The following is a 23,450-nucleotide window of genomic DNA, read 5'->3' on the forward strand; positions in this document are numbered from 1 at the left end:
AGGAGTGTAGACAGGTGTGAAGGCAAGATTGGGGCGGAAAGACCTGAAGCAAGGGAGGAGAAAGATCAAAAATGGATTGAGGACATAAATTACATTAAAAAAAACTCATAAATATTCCAAGTTTATTCAATAGCTGTACAGCTGCTTTTTCCACTTTCATTATGGAAGCCAAATGGCCGGGAGGCTGGTTAAAATAAACTTTGAACCAATTATTTCTGGATATTATAAGTTATATTTAGACAGCTGCTGTATACAAAATGCATGCTGTTTTCAGTGCAAAAGTGGAAGTATATTTAATAGAAGTTTTAATCTGGTTGATCATTTTCAAAGGCTCTTTAGATGGTAATACTTTGGTCCAGACACATGCAATCCAAGAACTTCACAAGCAAACTGGTGCACCATATTGTTAAAAAAAAAAGCTCAAGGTGTAACTGTATTATTATTTGGCTAGGCTATCATCAGACTCATTGGAGTTACCAGTATAGAGTCACTATGGATCACAATTGTTAACTGAGTTTAGTTAACCTCAGCACAGACTAGGACTTTCTAATCTTCGTACCTGAACCTTCTCTCCCCTGATTCTCAGTCTGAAGAAGGGTCTCGGCCCAAAATGTCACACATTCCTTCTATTCAGAGATGCTGCCTCTCCTGCTGAGTTGCTCCAGCATTTTGTGTCTATCTTCCTTCTAATCTTCATGCCTTCACAACTGGGACATTTTAATCTTCATAATGTCAATGTCGTCCAGTGCCTGTATTACAAAAACGAAATGATTTCATCAAGAGATCTATAATTTGTAAATATGCAAGGGACAAAATACCCTTTTCAGACAGTTACTAGGATGTCTATAAATGGACCCATGAATTTAGAACTTAAAAACCTGGTTTCTGTGCCGTTTGGGCTTGTGTTCCTTGTAATCACGCTACAACCAGAAAATGGTCACAACCACCAATTTCTACCCTCAAGTAAGTTTAGTGGTTTTTTGTCTGGAAAATGGCATCAAACATTTTAATGTACCGGGTGGTTATTTAAACCACTGGTTGAAAGGTCTCAACCTGAAACATCACCCGTTCTTTTCTTCCAGAGATGCTGCCTGACCTGTTGAGTTACTCCGGCACTTTGTGTCCATTTCAGACATTATGCTGAGCTACATTGCCAGCTTTAGCACATTAATTGAAGATAAAACCCTTGAACTTTATAAAATCTTGAAATTAGTAAAGCCTATTTTAAAAACACAAAATCAAGGCTGGTATAAATAGCACTAATTTAAAAGGCATCTAGAGTTATAAATTAGACCCACTCTTACATTGGATGACAAACTGACTGCGTTACTTAAACAATTAATTATTCTGGAGGTTCATTTGAGTTAAATCCAAATAATACATAGATACATAGAACATAGAAAATAGGTGCAGGAGTAAACCATTTGGCCGTTCGAGCCAGCACCGCCATTCAATATGATCATGGCTGATCATCCAAAATCAGTACCCCATTCCTGCTTTTTCCCCAATATCCCTTGATTCCTTTACCCCTCAGAGCTAAATCTAACTCTCTCTTGAATACATCCAGTGAATTGGCCTCCTCTGCCTTCTGTGATAGACAATTCCACAGATTCACAACTCTCGGTGAAAAAGGTTTCCCTCATCTCAGTCCTAATCAAGTAAGATTAGTTTTCAGTCTGCTTTTTAGTGAACCATAAATATTGCACTGCACATTTTGTATGAACACACATGTATTTTGTAATTTATGTCACCATGTTAATAGGGCCAGGGATGGAAAGTTATTTAGTGGGTCCGATACAATCATTGGTGTAACAGTTTTACATTTAGTGATTTGGTAAGATTTCAGGATAAACATGTTTCATTGCAGGCTCTTGGAAAGGCCAGAGGGACGTGCGGGCTGACATCATCTCTCATCCCTCTTGCAGGCAGTTGGCCAGAGTTTGAAGAACCTTCACCAAGATGGATCGCTACGTATAACTGCTGTTTTTAATCGGTCTTTCTGGCAGGCTTTATCCACTCTCTGACATAAAGTTTTTTTTTGAAAGCTTTCAGTCGCAATTTGGAAGCAGAAAGCTATTAGAAAGCTGCTGCTTCTCCTTGGTGGCACAGTGAAAAGCATATTGAAAATGCTTGGCAGGGGCTCAGGATGTCAGGGGTTATGGGGAGAAGGCAGGAGAATAGGGTGAGGAGGGAGTGAGAGATCAGCCATGATTGAATGGCGGAGTAGACTTGATGGGCTGAATAACCTAATTCTGCTCCTAACACTTATGTAATTATATGCAGTCAAAGGGAATGATCATAAAAGACACATCTAATTTATTGCCAAATACAAGGCCTTGTTGCAAGGGTCTCACTGAGAATCTTTTGCTTTTGTTATGGGGGATGATGGAAACTCATTTTATAGTCCACATGGATTGTAAAACTACAATAAGCATTTTTTCTCTCTTGCTTACCAGAAAGATTCTACCAGTTTCTTGTACTTGCAGGAGAAATACATTGGTCATGAACAATGACAGCCCACCTCACCCAACTGATTTGGTATATGGATAGTTTTGTAAGGGTACTTAAAACAGGAGGTCATCATAATGAAGGCTGAAGAAGGGTCTCGACCCGAAACGTCACCCATTCCTTCTCTCCCGAGATGCTGCCTGACCTGCTGAGTTACTCCAGCATTTTGTGAATAAATCGATTTGTACCAGCATCTGCAGTTATTTTCTTATAATAATGAAGGCTGTTCCTAACTTGCTTGCTTTCCAGCAGGGGGGGGGTCTTGATAAGAATCACAAAAATAATGCAGAAAGAAGGAACAGTAGACACTGGCTTATACCAAAGATTGACACAAGGTGCTGGAGTAACTCAACGGGTCAGGGCGCATCTCCGGAGAAAAAGGATGGGTGATGTTCTGGGTCAGGACCCTTCTTCAGACTGAAAGTAGGGGGTGTAGGTGGGAGGGCTGAAGGCGAGAAACGCTCAGGACCCAACAAGCCGTCCACAAATATCCTCAGGCAAGCGTTGTGTGGTTAGCCCATTGTCAGCTGGGGAAGGTGTGATCCCAAAAGGGAATCAAAGAGGGAAGGACTGGGGAATGGTAAAACAACTAGAGTGGAGGAGGGGGGCAAGAGGGGAGGGTGGAGGGGGAGTGCAGGTGAAGTTATTTAAGAAATAGAGAATTCAATGTTCATACCATTGGGTTGTAAGTTATTTAAGTGAAATATGCATTTCCTGTTCAAAGAAAGACTTGAAGGTATTTATTCACAAAATGCTGGAGTAACTCAGCAGGCCAGGCAGCATCTCAGGAGAGAAGGAATGGGTGACGTTTCGGACCCGAAACATCACCCAATCCTTCTCTCCTGTGATGCTGCCTGACCTGCTGAGTTACTCCAGCATTTTGTGAATAAATACCTTCGATTTGTACCAGCACCTGCAGTTATTTTCTTATAAAGAAAGACTGCTACCCAAGTGGAGATCAATCAACTCACTACCAAGCTAGTACTTAGACCAATGGTTTTCTGGTCTGCATGATTTAGAGCTTTTATCCACTAATCTACCATTTTATTATAAAATGTTTATAAACAATTTTTTGCTTATAATATTTAAATCATTGGTATGAAGATCTCTTCATCAATGGAACCATCTTGTTTCGCATGATGCTCAATAATAATAATTAACTTTAATCTAATATACATCCAGGATACTGTTGAATCTTTAAGTAGATGATTCAAGGGATTGTTTCTCTTGTTACTTTTCCCTAATCCAATGTCTGGGATCTCTTCAAGTTTCCCCCCAAAATCAGTGGTAATTTGTGGGGATCTCTGAACATGTAGCTGCAAACTGTAGGTTACGCACACACACACACGTGTGGCTTAACGGTGGCATGGTGGCGCAGCAGTAGAGTTGCTGCCTTACAGCGCCAGAGACCCGGGTTCGATCCTGACCACGGGTGCTGTCTGTGTGGAGTTTGTACGTTCTCCCCATGACCTGCGTGGGTTTTCTCCAGGTTTCCTTCCACACTTCAAAGCTGGGTTTGTAGGTTAATGGCTTGGTCTAATTGTAAATTGTCCCAAGTGTGTGTAGGGATTGTGCAAGTGTGCGGGGATCACTGATAGGTGCAGACTCGGTGGGCCAAAGGGCCTGTTTCCAATGTTGTATCTCTAAACTAAAACCAAACTAAACAGTTAGCAGCGGGGAAATCCAGCTGTTGGTTGACCAAGCACAAGTGTTTGGCATTTTTTCTGCCTATTATAGAATACGCGACTGCTTCGTCGAACACTTGCCCTCAATCCGCCAACCGTTGGATTTCCCGGATGCTAACCATTTTCGGGTATTAAGCTATGTTCGGTCAGTAAGTAAATGACATTTCTGATGTTTTCTCAGACTAAAGCTACCATCCAACTGAATGGAATTAAGGAGAGGCTCTAGGAGGAAGCATCTGCAGGGCGTTCTTTTATAAACTAAGGAACAGTGAGAGAGCAGAGTTGTGTTTGGTGCCAACAGAATGAATACATTATTTAGTTCAATAAAACAAAGAGGATATAGTGAAATGTAAGGTCTGGCATAGGTGTAAAAAGCAATACCAGCACTCAGCTGGCTGGTGGCTGAGCTGGAGCATTGCTGGAGGTGGTGAAATTCATCGTGCATTTCCACCTGCACCGAGCAGTGGCTCCCAAATTGTGGGTAGTTGTTGAAGATGCAAGGAACTGCAGATGTTGAAATGTGGAAGACTCTAGACGTGGAGACAGGCCATTTGCCCCACGGTGTTCACCCCGACCAGCACATCCTACATACTAGGGACAATTACAGAAGCCAATTAACCTGCTAACCTGCACGTATTTAGGGTGTGCGAGGAAACTGGAGGAAACCTATGTGGTCACGGGGAGAACGTGCAAACTCTGCACAGACAGCACCCGTAGTCAGGATCAAACCCAGGTCTTCGCCACTGTGCCACCCTTCAAAGTGCTGGAGGAGCTCAGCGGGCCAGGCAGCATCTGTGGGGGGAAATGGACAGACATTGTTTCAAGTCGAGACCCTTCGTCAATCCAAATACAGGGTCTTGACCCAAAACGTTGACCGTTCATTTATCTCCACAGGTGCTGCCTGGCCTGCTGTTCCTCCAGCAGTTTGTTTTCTTGCCTTAGGAAGCTGTCCATGTTTGCTGGGTCACACCAGGAACCTTCTAGTGTCAGAGGTTGGTATCATATAACTAATGATCCACCAAAGATAGACACAAAATGCTGGAGTAACTCAGCGGGACTGGCAGCATCTCTGGAGAGAAGGAATGGGCGACGTTTCGGGTCGAGACCCTTCTTCAGGTGACCCTTCTTCAGACTTCACCACGATCCACCGGTCAGCCATGATCTATATCTCCCAAATGCTTTTGTAACTTGGCCTGGCTACAGCCAACACCCCAAGTCCCTGGGGAGATAGCACTAATGCTGAAACATACTCCAAACCCAATAACAGAGTAAACAGACTTGTCATTTTCCTCTTCTAGGGGAACGTGCCAATGAATGAGGCCCTAATCACACGGAGATTGTTGTGTTCGTCAGACCATGCTGTTCACATGGATACTCAAGAGACCGCAGATGCTGGAATCTGGGGCAACAAGTCATCTTTTTGCCGGGACTCAATGGGTTGAGCAGCATCTGAGGGTGGAAAGATATGGTCGATATATTGGGTTGAAAGCTTGCAGTGGAACAGGAACAGATCTGAAACAGACTCGATACTTCAAGATTGGACCGGGCGCCGCTCCAAGTGGCCGAGCACGTGGGTCAGACACGGCTTGCAGCGGCACGGAGAGGTCATGGACACCAATGACTTTGCTTGGCTAGGCCCACCCTGTAAAGCTGCCAGGACAACGCACCTTTATGGTCAAGTTAACAAATTCCCATTTATAACAACGTAGACATGAATTAGGAAAAATGGCACCAAAACATGGTGACTCGTGCATACTGTCTCAATGTACTATTCCTATACATTTGTACTTGACTAAGATTGTGTATAGTAATACTTTTACTGAATTGGATGCAAAAAAAGGACTTTCACTGTACACGTGACAATAAAGTTCAATTGAACCATTTAACCCGTCATGAAAATATATTACCGGGTAGACAGTGTAGGAAAGAACTGCAGGTGCTGGTTTAAATCGAAGGTAGACACAAAATGCTGGAGTAACTCAGTGGGTCAGGCAGCATCTCGGGAGATCAAAGGAATGGGTGACGTTTTGGGTCGAGACACGAAATGTCACCCATTCCTTTTCTCTCCCAAGATGTTGCCTGACCAGCCGAGTTACTCCAGTATTTTGTGTCTACCAGATAGACAGAATTGTTTTATGGCGGTTCTTTGAACCTCCTTACCAGGGTTCAGGTCATTAGAAGTCGATCCCTGGAGATTCTGGGCCCCATAACCATTCACCATGGAGAAGGAGCATTCTGGTTGGTGTGGAGAATCTCGAGTTCATGAGTTACGGAGAGACAAAGGCCGACATAAACACTGCATGGAGAAGACCCGCACACAAACATCCTGTCAGACACCCCTTGCCCCAGCTGTGGATGTCTGCGATTCCCAAATTGGCTTCATCAGTCATCTCAGACGCAGAGAAATTGAGTCATTCTTAATCCCAAGGGACTGTCTGAGATGACAGGGAGGGTGGAATAAAGAGAACAGACCTAAACTAATGTAAATGTTGTAACCAAACCAAATAACACAGGAGTTAGGATATCTGTTGACTTCAGTATGATTGCTATATCAGAGCAATGGAATCAGTGTAAATAGCCAGAGATGTAATAATCTTGAGTTTTCTGTTTATAAAGTTATGGAGTTGAGGTTTCCTGACTAATCAAGAATCAAGAAATGAGAATATTCATCACCAATGGGACCACAGTAACTGGAGCAGATGGCTGATGTGCAGAGCACACGGGCAAATTAGCACAGGCTGGAAACAGAGAAACAAACAGCAGCTGTTGGAAGAATTGACAGCGAAGTGGTGTGGGAGTGCCCCAAGACTGATAGGGTGACGAAAACCGAAGAAGAGAGGAATTTTAAATGTTGCATGCTTTCCTCGATTGTGCACGTCTTTCCCTGAACTTGCAAGAGAATGGCGATCTAGTAGGTTGCACGTCCTGGCAGCTTGCAATGTGCAGCATGGTAGAGTTGATAAACAAGCAGTTGTTTTAATCAGGATCATGCATCAGGGTAAAAAATGCGCAAAGGCTGATAAAAGGCTACAACACAAGCAATGATCGAGAGGGTGTGACCAACACATTTCTGTTAACTGTTAATATAAAAAATCTCAAGAGACACGTCTTGCTGATAATTTTAACTTAATAGTAGTAAATTAAGTGGCTATCAATGTAACACGTTAAAAATAATTAAACATAAGAATATTTGCCTATTAAAAAAAGTGTGTCAATTTCCAATTGCAATACAACATCAGCTCATTGACTGGACATATATTATCTTTCTTATGACGTGCTTAGTTGTTTGGCACTGGAGCCTTCTGTACATTTGCCGTCACACCCTTCCCCGCATTTTATATTCTCCCATTGCCTCCAATTCTCTTGCTCCCTCTTCCAGTGTATGGCCCCTCTGCTTAGCAAAGACATTGTAGAGGATAACGCCCCATTGAATTCGCAATAAACACTTGGCTTGGAGTCTCAGCCACGTCAGCAACACCTCGTTTCAATCGGTTGCAAAGTTCACAAATCTTAGGAGCAGAATTAAGTCATTTGGCCCATTTAGTTTAGTTTAGAGATACAGGGGGAAACAGGCCCTTCAGCCCACCGAGTCCGCACCAACCAGCAATCCCCACAAACTCAGTACTGACAGCACCCGTAGTCGGGATCGAACCCGGGTTTCTGGCACTGTAAGTGTTGTAAGGCACCAACTATTACTGCTGCATCACCGTGCCACCCCACAGAATGTGCCACCGAGCAGAATTAGACCATTTGGCCCATTGAGTCTGTCCTCCGTTCAATCATGGCCGATCTACCTTTCCCTCTCAATCTCATTCTCCTGCCTTCTCCCCATAACCCCTGACACCCGTACTAATCAAGAGCCTGTTAATCTCCACTTCAATAATACCCAATGAATCTGCCTCAACATTCTTTGACGTGCCAGGCCCAAGAGCGGCAACATATTTATTTATTTGTCCATTTACATGATGCAGGCATCACCGACAGGGCGGCTGGAGCCCTTAGAAATAGTTCTGGTCACCCGGTTACAAGACAGATGTGGAGGCTTTGGAGAGGGTGCAGAGGAGGTTTACCAGAACGCTGCCTGCATTAGAGGGTTTCAGCTACAGGGGGAGGTTGGATAGACAGATTGCTTTCTCTGAGACTTCATGGAAGTATAAAAAATAATGAGAGGCATAGATAGGGTAGACAGTCAGAACCTTTTTCCCCAGGGTGGAAGTGTCCAACACTAGAGGGCATAGATACAAGGCGGAAGGGGAACGTTTAATAGACAAGTTTCTGTTTTTGTTTTTCTAAAACTAAGAATGGTGGGGGCGTGAAATGCTTTGCCAGGGGTGGTAGTGGAGGCAGATACGATGATGGCATCAGTGGCTTTTAGATCGACACATGGAAGTGCAGGGAATGGATATATTATGGAGAGGCAGATGAGATCAGTTGAGCTTTGCATCATGTTTGGCTGGAGGGCACACTCTTGTGCTGTACCATTCCATGTTCCATCTTCTAAATAGTTTAGTTTAGTTTTAGTTTAGAGATAGTGTGAAAACAGGCCCTTCGGCCCACCGGGTCCGCACTGACCAGCGATCCCCGCATATTAACACTATCCTACACGCGCTAGGGACAATTTTTACATTTACCAAGCCAATTAACCTACATACCTGTACGTCTTTGGAGTGTGGAAGGAAACCGAAGATCCTGGAGAAAACCCACGCAGGTCACGGGGAGAACGTACAAACTCCATACAGACAGCACCCGTAGTCAGGATCGAACCCGGGTCTCCGGCGCTGCATTCTCTGTAAGGCAGCAACTCTGCCGCTGTGCCACCAAGAACATACAAAACTACTGCACAGGAACAGCAACAATGTCTGTGCCACACACGATGCCAAGATAACCTAGCTTCATCTGCCTGCACATGATCCATACCCCTCCATTCCAAGCGTATCCGTGTGCCTCAAAGTCTCTTAAACACCACCATTATATCTGCCTCCACCACCACCGGTAACATGTTCCAGGTACCCACCACCCTGCGTAGAAAAACCTGCCCCACACATTAAACAAATTTAATCTTTGGCCATTTCACCTTTAAGCTAATGCTCTCTAGTCTTTGATAGCCAACTGGGAAAAAGGTTCTGACTCTCCACCCTATCGATGTCTTTCTATCCAACCTATATATCTTCCTTCAGGTGAAACCACTGCGACAGAGGTGTGGGGAATGGGGAATGGGATGAAACTGCTTCCACAGTGATGCTTACTGTGTGCAGGTACGGATGCAACTGCACCTACAGTGATGTGGAGGATGGAGAAGGATCAGAGTTAGGAAGGAACCTGGTACATTTCCAAAGCAGGATGGAATAAGGGCGGCAGAGTGGTGCAGCGGGTGGAGCAGCTGCCTCACAGCGCCAGAGACCCAGGCTTGGTCCTGACCTCGGGTATTGTCTGGGTGGAGTTTGCACGTTCTCCTTGTGACCACTTGGGTTGATTTGCTGTTTGCTGGTCTGCTCCACACATGCAGGCTGCTAATGAACGCAACTCCCAACGGGGGTTAATTGGGCTCTGTCAATTGTCCCTAGTGTCTAGACAGTGGATGAGAAAGTGGGATAACGTAGAACTAGTGTGAACGAGTGACCGATGGTCGGCATCGACTCGGTGGCTAAAGGGCCTATTTTCAAGCTGAGCCAGTTCTTGTACTGCCTTGGGTCAAAGGTACAGGCACTCAGTGCCTCATTATAGGCACAAAGCTGGCTTAAACCATTGCCAAGAGCGCCCTCATGTGGTGGAGGTAAATATGCGGTTACACCGAGGAACAATAATAATAATAATAAATTTTATTTGTCATATGTAGGTTGGCACAGGGTCAACATTACAATGAAATGTATTTGACAAGACAACGGGTCACCTCAGCAGTAATATTCCAAGGATAAATAAGATTTTAAAAATTACATTAGTAAGGTAAAAAGACAATATTAAAAATAGGGAAAAAGACAATATTAAAAATAATCAAGATATATGATTTGAAATGTGTTTATGAGTTCAGAAGCCTGATGGTAGAAGCTGTTCTTAAGTCTGGTGGTATGCGCAGCCATACTCTGGTATCGTCTGCCTGACGGTAACAAGGAGAACAGCCTGCGTGCTGGGTGGCTGTGGTCCTTGATGATGCTGCGTGCCTTCCGCAGGCACCGCCGGTAGAAAATGTCCTGTATGGCCGGGAGACAGTTGCCAGTGATGTGCTGTGCCATCTTCACCACTCTCTGTAGTGATTTGTGGCTGTGGGCAGAACCGTTCCCGTACCAGACTGTAATGCAGCCCGTCAGCAGGCTCTCGATGGTGCATCTGTAAAAGTTTGTGAGGATGCTGGCGTTCATGCCAAACTTCCTCAGTCTTCTCAGGAAAAAGAGCCGCTGGTGGGCCTCCTTTGTTATTGTGTCCGTGTGCAGTGTCCAGGAAAGATCCTCAGTGATGTGCACACCGAGGAACTTAAAGCTGCTGACCCTTTCAACCTCAGCATCACCGATGTGGATGGGGAGGTGTCCACTCCCCCACTGTCTCCTGTAGTTCACGATCATCTCTTTAGTTTTGCTGACATTGAGAGAGAGGTCATTTTCCTGGCACCAGCTGTTTAGTGCCTTTACCTCCTCTCTGGAGGCCGTCTCATTGTTGTCTGTGATGAGGCCCAAGATGGTCGTGTCGTCAGCAAACTTTAGGATGCTGTTTGAGTTGTGCTTAGCAGTACAGTCGTGCGTGAACAGGGAGTACAGGAGAGAACTGAGCACACAGCTGTGCCTGTGTTGAGGATCAGTGAGGAAGAGGTGTGGCTGCCAATTCTCACCACCTGGGGCCTGCCCGTCATTAACCAAACCGCGATTAATTGAACATCTTTATGATAGCAACACATAGGTTACAAGGTCGCATTATCCTGCTTACGGCAATATAATGCAATCATTAAAATAAGCAGATCAACACAGCACGAGTGAGAATTAAATCTGATCAAGTCAACCTTACGCCTCAAAAATCAGTAGACAGAAGTAATTTCAAATCTGTTCACAGTGTGGAGTGAGTGATAGTTTAGTTTAATTTAATTGATTGTCACGTGTACCGAGGTACAGTGCTTTTTGCGTGCTAACCAATCAGCGGAAAGACTATACATGATTTACAATCAAGCCCTGCACCGTGTACAGATACATGATAAAGGGAATATCGTTTAGGCAAGATAAAGTCTAGTAAAATCTGATTAATGGAGTCTGAGAGTCTCCATTGAGGTAGATGGTAGCTCAGGACCACTTTAGTAGTTGAAAGGATGGTTCAGTTGCCTTCTAACAGCTGGGAAGAAACTGTCCCTGAATCTGGAGGTGTGCGTTTCAACACTTCTGTACCTTGACTGTGACTTGATGTCTCTCCTGTTAGGATGTATCACTGTTTTGCAGGAAACATGTTCCCAATGTTGGGGGAGTCCAGAACAAGGGGCCACGGTTTAAGAATAAGGGGTAGGCCATTTAGAACTGAGATGAGGAAAAACTTTTTCAGTCAAAGAGTTGTGAATCTGTGGAATTCTCTGCCTCAGAAGGCAGTGGAGGCCAATTCTCTGAATGCATTCAAGAGAGAGCTGGATAGAGCTCTTAAGGATAGCGGAGTCAGGGGGTATGGGGAGAAGGCAGGAACGGGGTACTGATTGAGAATGATCAGCCATGATCATATTGAATGGCGGTGCTGGCTCGAAGGGCCGAATGGCCTCCTCCTGCACCTATTGTCTATTGTAGTTATTTTCTATAGTTTAATAGTACACGTCGAGGGGGCATCCACAACTTAAACGTATCCTCTGTCTCTTACTTCCTAATTCCCGACCTACTTTAACAAGCCTCTTCCATTAGCACAAACTCTCATTATAGAAACCCACATAAACAGCACCATCGGCACTGTCATATCTACCATTCAGAAATTTCAACCCACTCTACCACTAAATGAGATTGTAGGAGCAAATGGAAAGGCCCTGCGGTGTTGGTGGTCAAAGTAACGGGCGATTTATTAAAACTGGCACGCACTAGGAGACCAGTCAAACCTGATCTCTGAACGCGAATTTGGTACAGCTTTTCCATTCTCAGATGACAAGATTACACAGAACCTTGATTATCAGTAAAACTAGGCCTAGATTACAGAATGGAGGTTACAGAAAGATTTAAGACAGATACAAAATGCTGGAATAACTCAGCAGGTCAGACAGCATCTCTGGGAAAAAGGGATGGATGACATTTCGGGTCGGAACCCTTCTTCAGACAAACTTCTACAGAAAGACGTAATTAGATGACGAACTACGTCTTGATTACAGAATAAGCCGAGTATCCACAGGTTCGTTAACAGTAGATCCACTTTTCTGTTACAATGATGGGTGTACACTTCAACATAATCAAAGGATCTCCTGAAACGTGTGTGTTGACACTGCTGCATTCCGTGTCTCTACCTTTAGGCTTTGTCTGTGGTTCCCTGTCAGCACATTAGCACAATCCACGTCCCGATGTACCAGTTATTAGCCCTCACTATTCTTTCCTCCACTCCAGAAATCACGACTGATCCATGTCACAATTTCATCTACCCAGCTTGATCCTGTAATCCTTCACATCACCTTTTCTAATAAATAACACACAATCAACGAAGAATGACCAAGTATAATAAATAGTTTTGTAACTTTGTCAGCGCCTATACTTGGCGTCTCTTGGTATACTTGTGTATTGTATGCAAAACAAAGAATATTATTGTGCCTCGGTACACGTGACAATAAAGCATCTTTCGTTAATTCTTACTGGTTTTGACATTTTCAATTGACCACTGAGTCATAGAGTCGTAGAATGATACAGCGCGGAAACAGGTCCTTTAGCTCAACTTGCCACATCGGCCAACATGTCCCAGCTATATCAGTCCCACCTGCTGGCATTTGGTCCACATCCCTCCAAACCTGTCCTATCCATGTACCTGTCTAACTGTTTCTCAAATGTTGGGATGTCCTTGCCTCAACTATCTCCTCTGGCAGCCTGTTCCATACCCTTTGTGTGAAAAAGTTACCCCTCAGATTCCTATTAAATCTTTTCCTCTTCACCCTAAACCTATGTCCTCTTATCCTCGATTCCCCTACTCTGGGCAAGAAACTGTGCATCTACCCGATCTATTCCTCTCATGATTTTATGCACCTCTATAAGATCACCCCTCATCCTCCTGCGCTCCAAGGAATAGAGTCCCAGTCTACGCAACATCTCCCTATAGCTCAGACCCTCTAGTCCTGGCAACATCGTCGTAAATCTTCTCTGTACACTTTCCAACATCTTTCCTATAACATGGTGCCCAGAACTGGACACAATACCCTAAATACGGCCTCACCAATGTCTTATACAACTGCAAATGAAACATTTCCTCAAAACTAAACCAGTTTTTGGGGTGTTTTCAGTTCTCAGCATGTTTCAAGTGCAAGGCACCTTCTCTGAATAGTGTAGTTTTTAACCGAGGCCTGCAGGGGGAGTCACCGAGCCAGCCTCTGCTCGGAGAGCCCGGTGGACCGCGGCCTGCAGGGGGAGCCGCCGAGCCGAGGTCGTCCCCTGAAGATCAGAGACCGGGAAGATGAAGCCGGCTGCGAAGTTAGCCACTAGGGACGAGAAGGGCAGGAGAGAAGGAACCGGGGTCTGCGCTACCGCGCCCTTGAGGTCGGCTGCGGGAGATGCCCCCGGGGAACAAAGGTGGCGGGCGTAGAGAGGGACGATGGTTTCACGGTCGTCCAAAGGAAGGTGTTGGCCGGAGGCCTGCAGCAACCTGGGGCTTGTCGGGAAAGGGCACCGCTCACAATGGTGCCAAAACATGGCACCTCCTGCAGGTGGGATCAGTAGGCTATTTCTGTACAATTTGCTAATTGGGAATGTGCTAAGGTCACTAGAGCACATGGTATTGGGGGTAGGGTACTGACACGGATAGAAAATTGGTTCAGACAGACAGCAAAGAGTGGGGATAAATGGGTCCCTTTCAGAATGGCAGGCAGTGACTAGTGGGGTACCGCAAGGTTCGGTGCTGGGACCGCAGCTATTTACAATATACATTAATGACTTGGATGAAGGGATTTAAAGTACCATTAGCAAATTTACAGATGAAACAAAGCTGGGTGGCAGTGTGAACTGTGAGGAAGATGCTATGAGGTTGCAGGGTGACTTGGACAGGTTGTGTGATTGGGCAGATGCAGTTTAATATAACAGATCTTTATTGTCATTCGGTATAAATACCGAACGAAATTTCAGCAGTCACAAGACAGCAAAAAAAGAAAAGAACACAGGACACACGACCCCAACACAAACATCCATCACAGTGACTCCAAACACCCCCTCACTGTGATGGAGGCAACAAAACTTCCCCTCTCTTCCTCCCGCGCCCACGGACAGGCAGCTCGACCCCTACCGAGGCAACCGACACGCACAGCCCCCGCAAGGGGATGGAAGGCCCCGCGGCCGAGCCGCCCCGGGCACCGAAACGTCCCGCGGCCGAGCCGCGCTGGCGATGTTAAGTCCAGCGGCCAAGCTGCGCCGGGCGATGGAAGGCCCCGCGGCCGCTGCTAAGTCCCGCGGCCGAGCCGCACCGGGCACTGAAACGTCCCGCGGCCGAGCCGCACCGGCGATGTTAAGTCCCGCAGCCGAGCTGTGCTGGGCGATGGAAGGCCCCGTGGCCGCGCCGGACTCCGAACCGTTCCGTGGCCGAGCCGCACCGGGCGATGGAAGGCCCCTCGGCCGAGCCGCACCGAGCGCTGAACCGTCCCGCGGCCGTACCGGGCGGTGGAAGGCCCCGCAGCCGAGCCGCGCCGGGCACTGTTAGGTCCCGCGGCCGAGCCGCGCCGGCGATGTTAAGTCCAGCAGCCGAGCCGCGCCGGGCAATGTAAGGCCCCTCGGGCGATGGAAGGCCCCGCGGCCGAGCTGCGCCCCGGGGAAGAGACCTAATAAAAGAAAGGTTTCCCCCGCCCCACCCCCCCACACATACACAGCCAAAAACAGAAACAAAAACCATCCCAACACCGACACAAACAAAAAAAAGAAAAAAAGACAAACAGACTGGCAGAGAGCCGCAGCCGTTAGGCGCAGCCACACGTGACCAATGTGGATAAGTGTGAGGTTATCCACTTTGGTGGTAAGAATAGGAAGGCAGATTCTTATCTGAATGGTGTCAAGTTAGGAAGGGTACAACAAGATCTGGGTGTCCTAGTGCATCAGTCACTGAAAGGAAGCATGCAGGTACAGCAGGCAGTGAAGAAAGTCAATGGAATGTTGGCCTTCATAACACGAGGAGTTGAGTATAGGAGCAAATAAGTCCTTCTGCAGTTGTACAGGGCCCTAGTGAGACCACACCTGGAGTACTGTGTGCAGTTTTGGTCTCCAAATTTGAGGAATGATATTCTTGCTATTGAGGGCGTGCAGCGTAGGTTTACTAGGTTAATTCCCGGAATGGCGGGACTGTCATATGTTGAAAGACTGGAGCGACTACACTTGTATACACTGGAATTTAGAAGGATGAGAGGGGATCTTATCGAAACATATAAGATTATTCAGGGGTTGGACACGTTAGAGGCAGGAAACATGTTCCCAATGTTGGGGGAGAACCAGGGGCCACGGTTTAAGAATAAGGGGTAGGCCATTTAGAACGGAGATGAGGAAAAACTTTTTCAGTCAGAGAGTTGTAAATCGGTGGAATTCTCTGCCTCAGAAGGCAGTGGAGGCCAGTTCGTTGGATGCTTTCAAGAGAGAGCTGGATAAAGCTCTTAAGGATAGCGGAGTCAGGGGGTATGGGGAGAAGGCAGGACGGGGTACTATAGACAATAGACAATAGGTGCAGGAGTAGGCCATTCAGCCCTTCGAGCCAGCACCGCCATTCAATGCGATCATGGCTGATCACTCTCAATCAGTACCCCGTTCCTGCCTTCTCCCCATATCCCCTCACTCCGCTATCCTTAAGAGCTCTATCCAGCTCTCTCTTGACAGCATCCAACGAACTGGCCTCCACTGCCTTCTGAGGCAGAGAATTCCACAGATTTACAACTCTCTGACTGAAAACGTTTTTCCTCATCTCCGTTCTAAATGGCCTACCCCTTATTCTTAAACTGTGGCCCCTTGTTCTGGACTCCCCCAACATTGGGAACATGCTATCTGCCTCTAATGTGTCCAATCCCCTAATTATATGTTTCAATAAGATCCCCCCTCATCCTTCTAAATTCCAGTGTGTACAAGCCCAATCGCTCCAGCCTTTCAACATACGACAGTCCCGCCATTCCGGGAATTAACCTAGTGAACCTACGCTACACGCCCTCCATAGCAAGAATATCCTTCCTCAAATTTGGAGACCAAAACTGCACACAGTACTCCAGGTGCGGTCTCACCAGGGCCCGGTACAACTGTAGAAGGACCTCTTTGCTCCTATACTCAACTCCTCTTGTTACGAAGGCCAACATTCCATTGGCTTTCTTCACTGCCTGCTGTACCTGCATGCTTCCTTTCATTGACTGATGCACTAGGACACCCAGATCTCGTTGAACTCCCCCTCCTCCTAACTTGACACCATTCAGATAATAATCTGCCTTTCTATTCTTACTTCCAAAGTGAATAACCTCACACTTATCTACATTAAACTGCATCTGCCATGTATCCGCCCACTCACACAACCTGTCCAAGTCACCCTGCAGCCTTATTGCATCTTCCTCACAATTCACACTACCCCCCAACTTAGTATCATCTGCAAATTTGCTAATGGTACTTTTAATCCCTTCGTCCAAGTCATTAATGTATATCGTAAATAGCTGGGGTCCCAGCACCGAACCTTGCGGTACCCCACTGGTCACTGCCTGCCATTCCGAAAGGGACCCATTTATCCCCACTCTTTGCTTTCTGTCTGTCAACCAATTGTCTATCCATGTCAGTACCCTACCCCCAATACCATGTGCCCTAATTTTGCCCACTAATCTCCTATGTGGGACCTTGTCGAAGGCTTTCTGAAAGTCGAGGTACACCACATCCACTGACTCTCCCCTGTCAATTTTCCTAGTTACATCCTCAAAAAATTCCAGTAGATTTGTCAAGCATGATTTCCCCTTCGTAAATCCATGCTGACTCGGAATGATCCCGTTACTGCTATCCAAATTCTCAGCAATTTCGTCTTTTATAATTGACTCCAGCATCTTCCCCACCACTGATGTCAGACTAACTGGTCTATAATTACCCGATTTCTCTCTCCCTCCTTTCTTAAAAAGTGGGATAACATTTGCTATCCTCCAATCCACAGGAACTGATCCTGAATCTATAGAACATTGAAAAATGATCTCCAATGCTTCCACTATTTCTAGAGCCACCTCCTCAAGTACTCTGGGATGCAGACCATCAGGCCCTGGGGATTTATCAGCCTTCAGTCCCATCAGTCTACCCAAAACCACTTCCTGCTTAATGTGGATTTCCTTCAGTTCCTCCATCACCCTAGGTTCTCCGGCCCCTAGAACATTTGGGAGATTGTGTGTATCTTCCTCAGTGAAGACAGATCTGATTGAGAATGATCAGCCATGATCACATTGAATGGTGGTGCAGGCTCAAAAGGCCGACTCCTGCACCTATTGTCATTGTATGGCAATACTCTACTTGACTGTTTGTAAGAAAATAATCTCACTGAGTGTTTGCACTTTGCACATGTGGCAATAAAATCACCACTGAACAATCTGTCCGCTTATACTGAGCTCCCACACCAGATGAAGCAGTTTCTCTTTCACCATCTAGTAAAGTCCTTTATTTGTCTTGGACATCTCAATTAATTCACTCACCAAATCTTTTGTACTCAACGGAAAGCCATAATCCATTTACCCATATAATTTAACCTTTTAACCCAGTATATTCTGCCGTAAATCAATTTGGTGCTGAAAAGGGGATGAGATCTGTTAATTTCCCTGGTGTGGGACGAATAAAGGAATATATTATTAGAGTTGAGTGGAACTGGAACACCAGAATGGGATTAAGTTCCTTTCACCTTAATTCTTTTATTTTTACAACTATATTCTCACTGCTAATTCTTCCTCCTAAACCTCTTCGTTTCACTGCTCCTGTCCTCTAATATCTCACTTAAAAAATAATACAATCCTTATTCCTGGATCCATATTGGAATACCATACTTCCCACATGTAATTCCGTCTGCCACAGTTTTATTCACTCATTGAACCCTTTAATGTCCATTGCAACGTTCTGCCTCCATCTACACATTGTACAGTTCCACCTACTTTAGTGCCAATACCAGTCTTGGGCGTTCCCCTCTCAGTAATGTCATTGTTATTTATAAGTGTAAAGCAAAACAGATGCCCAGTGGATTTCCTTGGTAGAACAACATCCACCACATCTACAAATGGAACACTCTCTCTTGCTTGTGTAGGAAGGAACTGCAGATGTTGGTTACACTGAAGATAGACACAAAATGCTGGAGTTACTCAGCAGGACAGGAAGCATCTCTGGATAGAAGGAAAGGGTGATGACACAGTCTTTCTTCTATCCAGAGATGCTGCCAGCTCCTGCTGAGTTACTCCAGCATTTTGTGTCTACATTCTCTCACTTCCTAATTTCCTACCTCTACGTATTAACAAACATCTTCCAAAATCACCAGCTCTTCCGCATGGCGCCGTGACTTGCGGATGGCCAGCTTGGCTAGGCCCAGGAGCAACCCAGTAATCTACCTTTCGGCTGCTTACAGAACCCTGTTGACTTCAGGTTAGCTTTCGTATTTCTGTGTGTTACTAAAGCAAATGCACAAACATATCACACAGAACAGACTTCCCACTACTGACTCCATCTGCATGCTGCCATGGAAAAGCAGCCAACATAATCAAAGGTAGAAGGGTCTCGACCCGAAACGTCACCCATTCCTTCTCTCCAGAGATGCTGCTTCACCCGCTGAGTTAGTACAGCAATTTGTCTATCTTTGGTATAAACTAGCACCTGCAGTTGTTTCTTTCTACGACATAATCATAAGACGTGTCCCACCCCAGTCATTCCTTTTTCTTCCTGCTCCCATCCAGCAGAAGATACAGAAGCTTGAAAGCACACATCACCAGACTCAGGAACAGCTACTTTCTCTCCATTAAGTTCCAGTTAAATACAAGGTTATTCTCTATGCATTTTGAGCAAAGCTCCATTGTAATGGTACTACTTTAACAGTACAGATGGAGTCAGAATTCATAAGGTCACAAGTGATAGGAGCACAATTAGGCCATTCGGCCCATCAAGTCTACCCTGCCATTCAATCAAGGCTGAGCCAGCTCTCCCTCCTAACCCCATTCTCCTGACTTCTCCCATAACCCCTGAACTAATCAAGAATCTATCAAGCTCTACCTTCAAAATATCCATTGACTTGGCCTCCACAGCCTCCTGTGATGTTGCTCTTACAAAGATAAGAATGAACTTATTTTCCTGAATTCCATTGATAATTAATATTCTCATTTGCAACACCACACTTACAAGCCCACATTATCCAGGTTTATATTCAGTGTTTGGCAGAAGGCTCTATCCATGACAATGTGATGAAATGTGCTACGGAATCGCAACCTTCCCGATCCATTCATAAAAATTCATTCAGCTTTATGTTAAGAAAAAATAAATAAAACATTTGTAGAAAAATAGAATTTTATTCTAAAAATGCCGCAAATATTTACTTCTTTTCCAAACTTACTGAAACATTGTCTATAACAACCAGCCTACAATTCAAAACACATTGTGATAATATAAATTAGAGTATAAAACTGTACACATATTTACACCAGTCACAAGGCAATCTTAAAACAATGCTCTCTTGTGATTTACGTTTGGGTTTCATACAAGAAATAACTGATTGCATGGGACACAACCTGGTCACAAGTCAAAAGGATCAAAACTGAAGCAGGTTTAACCTAGTGTCATCAGCAATGCCACACTAGGCTCAATAACACTGCTCCAAAACCCATTCATGGTGTTCACTTCAGGGACCCGATATCAGTGATCCTTGATACTGCCGTAGAGACAAAATGTTGGAGTAACTCAGCGGGACAGGCAGCATCTCTGGAGAGAAGGAATGGGCGACGTTTCAGGTCGAGACCCTTCTTCAGACTGAAAGTCACGGGAAAGGGAAACGGGAGATGGAGACGATGATGTAGAGAGATATAGAGCAATTGAATGAAAGATAAGCAAAAGTGTAACGATGATAAAGGAAACAGGTCATTGTTAGCAGTAGCTCGGTGAGAACGAAATACTGGCGAGACTTGGGCGGGGGAGGGATGGAGAGAGAGGAAATGCAGGGGTTACTTGAAGTTAGAGAAATTAAATTCATAGCGTGGGTTATAAGCTGCCCAAGCGAAAAATTAGATGCTGTTCCTCCAATTTGCCTTTATCCTCACTCTGACAATGAAGAAGGCCTAGGACAGAAAGGTCAGTGTGGGAATGGGAAACGACCAGTGTGTATGAACACAAAGGGGTAGGGAGGGTGGGTTTGTGAGCCTTGTTCACAGGCCACACCAGCCCTACAATCAACAGGAGCACAGATATAATTTCCTCACTTTGTTCCACAGTAGCTCATCACCACTGCCCCGTAAAACTGTCCTCTGATCTTTCAACGCTGGTTGAAATCAGAGCTGTTCATTTGTTGGGACATTAACCTAGACTGCGCGGTGAGAAATTAAAGTACAGGCGATTACAATTTGGACCAATTTAAACATGCTAGAGTTTCAAATTTCTCATCTCCATTAGTGATGTTGAAATATTTGACTGCATTTTACAACACTTCACATAAGGACAATGATCACCACATATTATGAAAACACGAGCTTGTACATAATCAACTATCCCTGTAATCTGAGGAAAAGCACTCTAATAACTGCAAGCATTATTTGTCTCCAGGTGATGTTTACAAGGGCTGGTCGAGCCAGTCAATGAGATGCCAATGCCTTTTATGTAGCATAGTCACCAATCATTCTCCTGTAATAGGTGGACAGAAAGATGTCGTTGTCAGAAGGGCAGTCGCGGTGACAGGAACAAGTCTTGATGAACATCATCTTCTTCTTCATCAGGTCTCCCTCGGGACATTTAAACTCCACGCTCAGGGTGGTGGTGGAGTGAGGGGTACAGCATCTGCCGTCTGTGCAGGCTCCGCAGAACTTGGGCCGATAGGACCTCGTGCTGGTGCAGCCAGAAAATTCAAACTTCATCGACTTGAACAGCCTTGGATTACGGACACACTTCTTGCCTTTCTGTGAAGCGAAGGAAGAGCAGATAACCCGTTAGTGATTTACTGGGAAATTCTACCTCATCACCTACTTGAGTCGTTCAATAGAAGAAAATCGAAAGATGAATTACTCTTTGGATTTCTATTCATCAGCAGAATGGGTGGCACGGTGGCGCAGCGGTAGAATTGCTGCCTCACAGCGCCTGAGACCCGGGTTTGATCCTGACTACGGGTGCTGTCTGTGTGAAGTTTGTACATTCGCTCCTAAACCATGTCAATAGTCAATTTATTTGTCACATACACATAAATGTGCAGTGAAATGAAAAATGTTCTCCTTTATTTACTCTCGCAGTCCAAACACGTACAGGTTTGCATTGGCTTCAGTAAATTTGTAAATTGTCCCTAGTCTGTAGGATAGTGCATGTGTACATGGATCACTGGTCGGCGTGGACCCGATGGGCTGAAGGGCCTGTTTCTGCGCTGTATCTCTAAAACTAAAACCATGGTGTGTTAGCCTGAAGACAGACATTGGCTCTTTTGCTTTGAGTCAGAAAGTTGGTGAGCAAGTTCTATTCATGTTCATGATAGATTGACTGATTGAAAGATACAGCATTGGAAACAGGCCCTTCAGCCCATCGAGTCTACACAGACCATCGATCACCCCTTCGCTCTTGCTCCATCTTATCCCACTTTCGCAACCACTTCCGACACACTAGAGGCTAATTTACAGAGGCCATTTAACTCACAAACCCCCGTGTCTTTGGGATGTGGGCGGAAACCCGCGTGGTCATAGGGAGAACGTGCAAACTCCACACAGAGAAGCACCCAATCTCCAGCACTGAGGCAGCGGCTCTACCAGCTGCACCACTTCTCTCGTTCATCCCTGGAGACTCAGACAGAAATCTGGGCCGACATTCCAGTGCAGCTGAAACACTGATAAGAGGCTCCATTTTGAAGAGCATGAGAGTCACCCCCTGGGATTTGTGCCAATTTTACCTCCATGATGCAACATCTCTGACACAGGTCATCTAGTCCAATTAACACTGCAGGATGTGGAAGCTTGTGTGAAGACCTTTGCTCCCATGTTTCCTATATTTCATTGATTGCAGTTTGAATTGACTGGAAGGTACAGCATGGAAATAGGCCGTTCAGCCCATCAACCACTGTTCACGCTAGTTTGGGATATTCTACAAAATGCTTTGAAAAAGTGTGTATCTTCTAATATTATATATAAATAAATATGATATTTATAAGATATATATATAAAATATTAGGTGAGAAGGAATGGGATGCTGCCTGACCTGCTGAGTTACTCCAGTATTTTGTGAATAAATACCTTCGATTTATACCAGCATCTGCAGTTATTTTCCTATATATAAAATATTAGATATATCTAATATTTTATATATCCAAAATTTATATCTTCTAATATGTCATAATATTATACACGTCATCTAATAATATATATATATATCTGTGCGTGTTTCTATATTATACACACTCACACGCACACACAATCTATTCTATAGGTTTTTCTTGTGTAGGCACGGTAATTTGTAAAACTTTAATACAATATAAATGGATGAGTTTCCATGACTTCTGGACAACAGTCCTGAGCAAAGATACTAGAGGAACAAGATGGACCACTCCGTTAAAATCACCTATACTGAAGTGCAGTACGCAAAGGAGCATAACGTCCGCCATTTTAGTAAGCAAAACCCGCCGTTCGTTATGCCTCTCGCCGTGTAATCAGTGCTTTGGGGGAACAGTATGTGTGATGATACCATTAAAATGCAGAATATATCTCACCTATCAACTCACAGATTTTTGTTATTTTTCTTTTTAAATGTTTCTGCAAGTTTCTGCCGACTAAAATGGCGCCGTGACGTACTACGGTTTTTAGGGTCAAGTGGTCTATCTTGCTCCTCTAGTATCTTTGGTCCTGAGAGCAGAGGGCTCTCGTGTGTCATGGAAGCGCCTGTTTCACTGGAGTGAATGTCTGCAGTATCCAGTACCTTGATGCTGTGCTCGAGCTGGGTG

At 45.1% G+C, this 23,450-nt stretch overlaps 1 protein-coding gene across 1 annotated transcript in view; it reads right to left on the reverse strand.

Annotated features, from left to right (window-relative positions):
- Positions 1 to 19,859: 19,859 nt before the first annotated feature.
- The window catches only part of LOC144606738 (CCN family member 2-like), an 8,302-nt gene continuing 4,711 nt past the window's right edge, over positions 19,860 to 23,450 (reverse strand). The window contains exons 4-5 of the mRNA XM_078423074.1: positions 23,426 to 23,450; positions 19,860 to 21,435 (exon numbers count right to left, since the gene is read on the reverse strand). The exon at positions 23,426 to 23,450 is cut by the window's right edge and continues 187 nt beyond it. Coding sequence (XP_078279200.1) covers positions 21,136 to 21,435; positions 23,426 to 23,450 — 325 coding nt within the window. The 3' untranslated portion in view covers positions 19,860 to 21,135. The remainder of the gene's footprint in view (positions 21,436 to 23,425) is intronic.

Source organism: Rhinoraja longicauda, chromosome 27, assembly GCF_053455715.1.
Source record: "Rhinoraja longicauda isolate Sanriku21f chromosome 27, sRhiLon1.1, whole genome shotgun sequence".
Taxonomy (NCBI): Eukaryota; Metazoa; Chordata; class Chondrichthyes; order Rajiformes; family Arhynchobatidae; genus Rhinoraja; species Rhinoraja longicauda.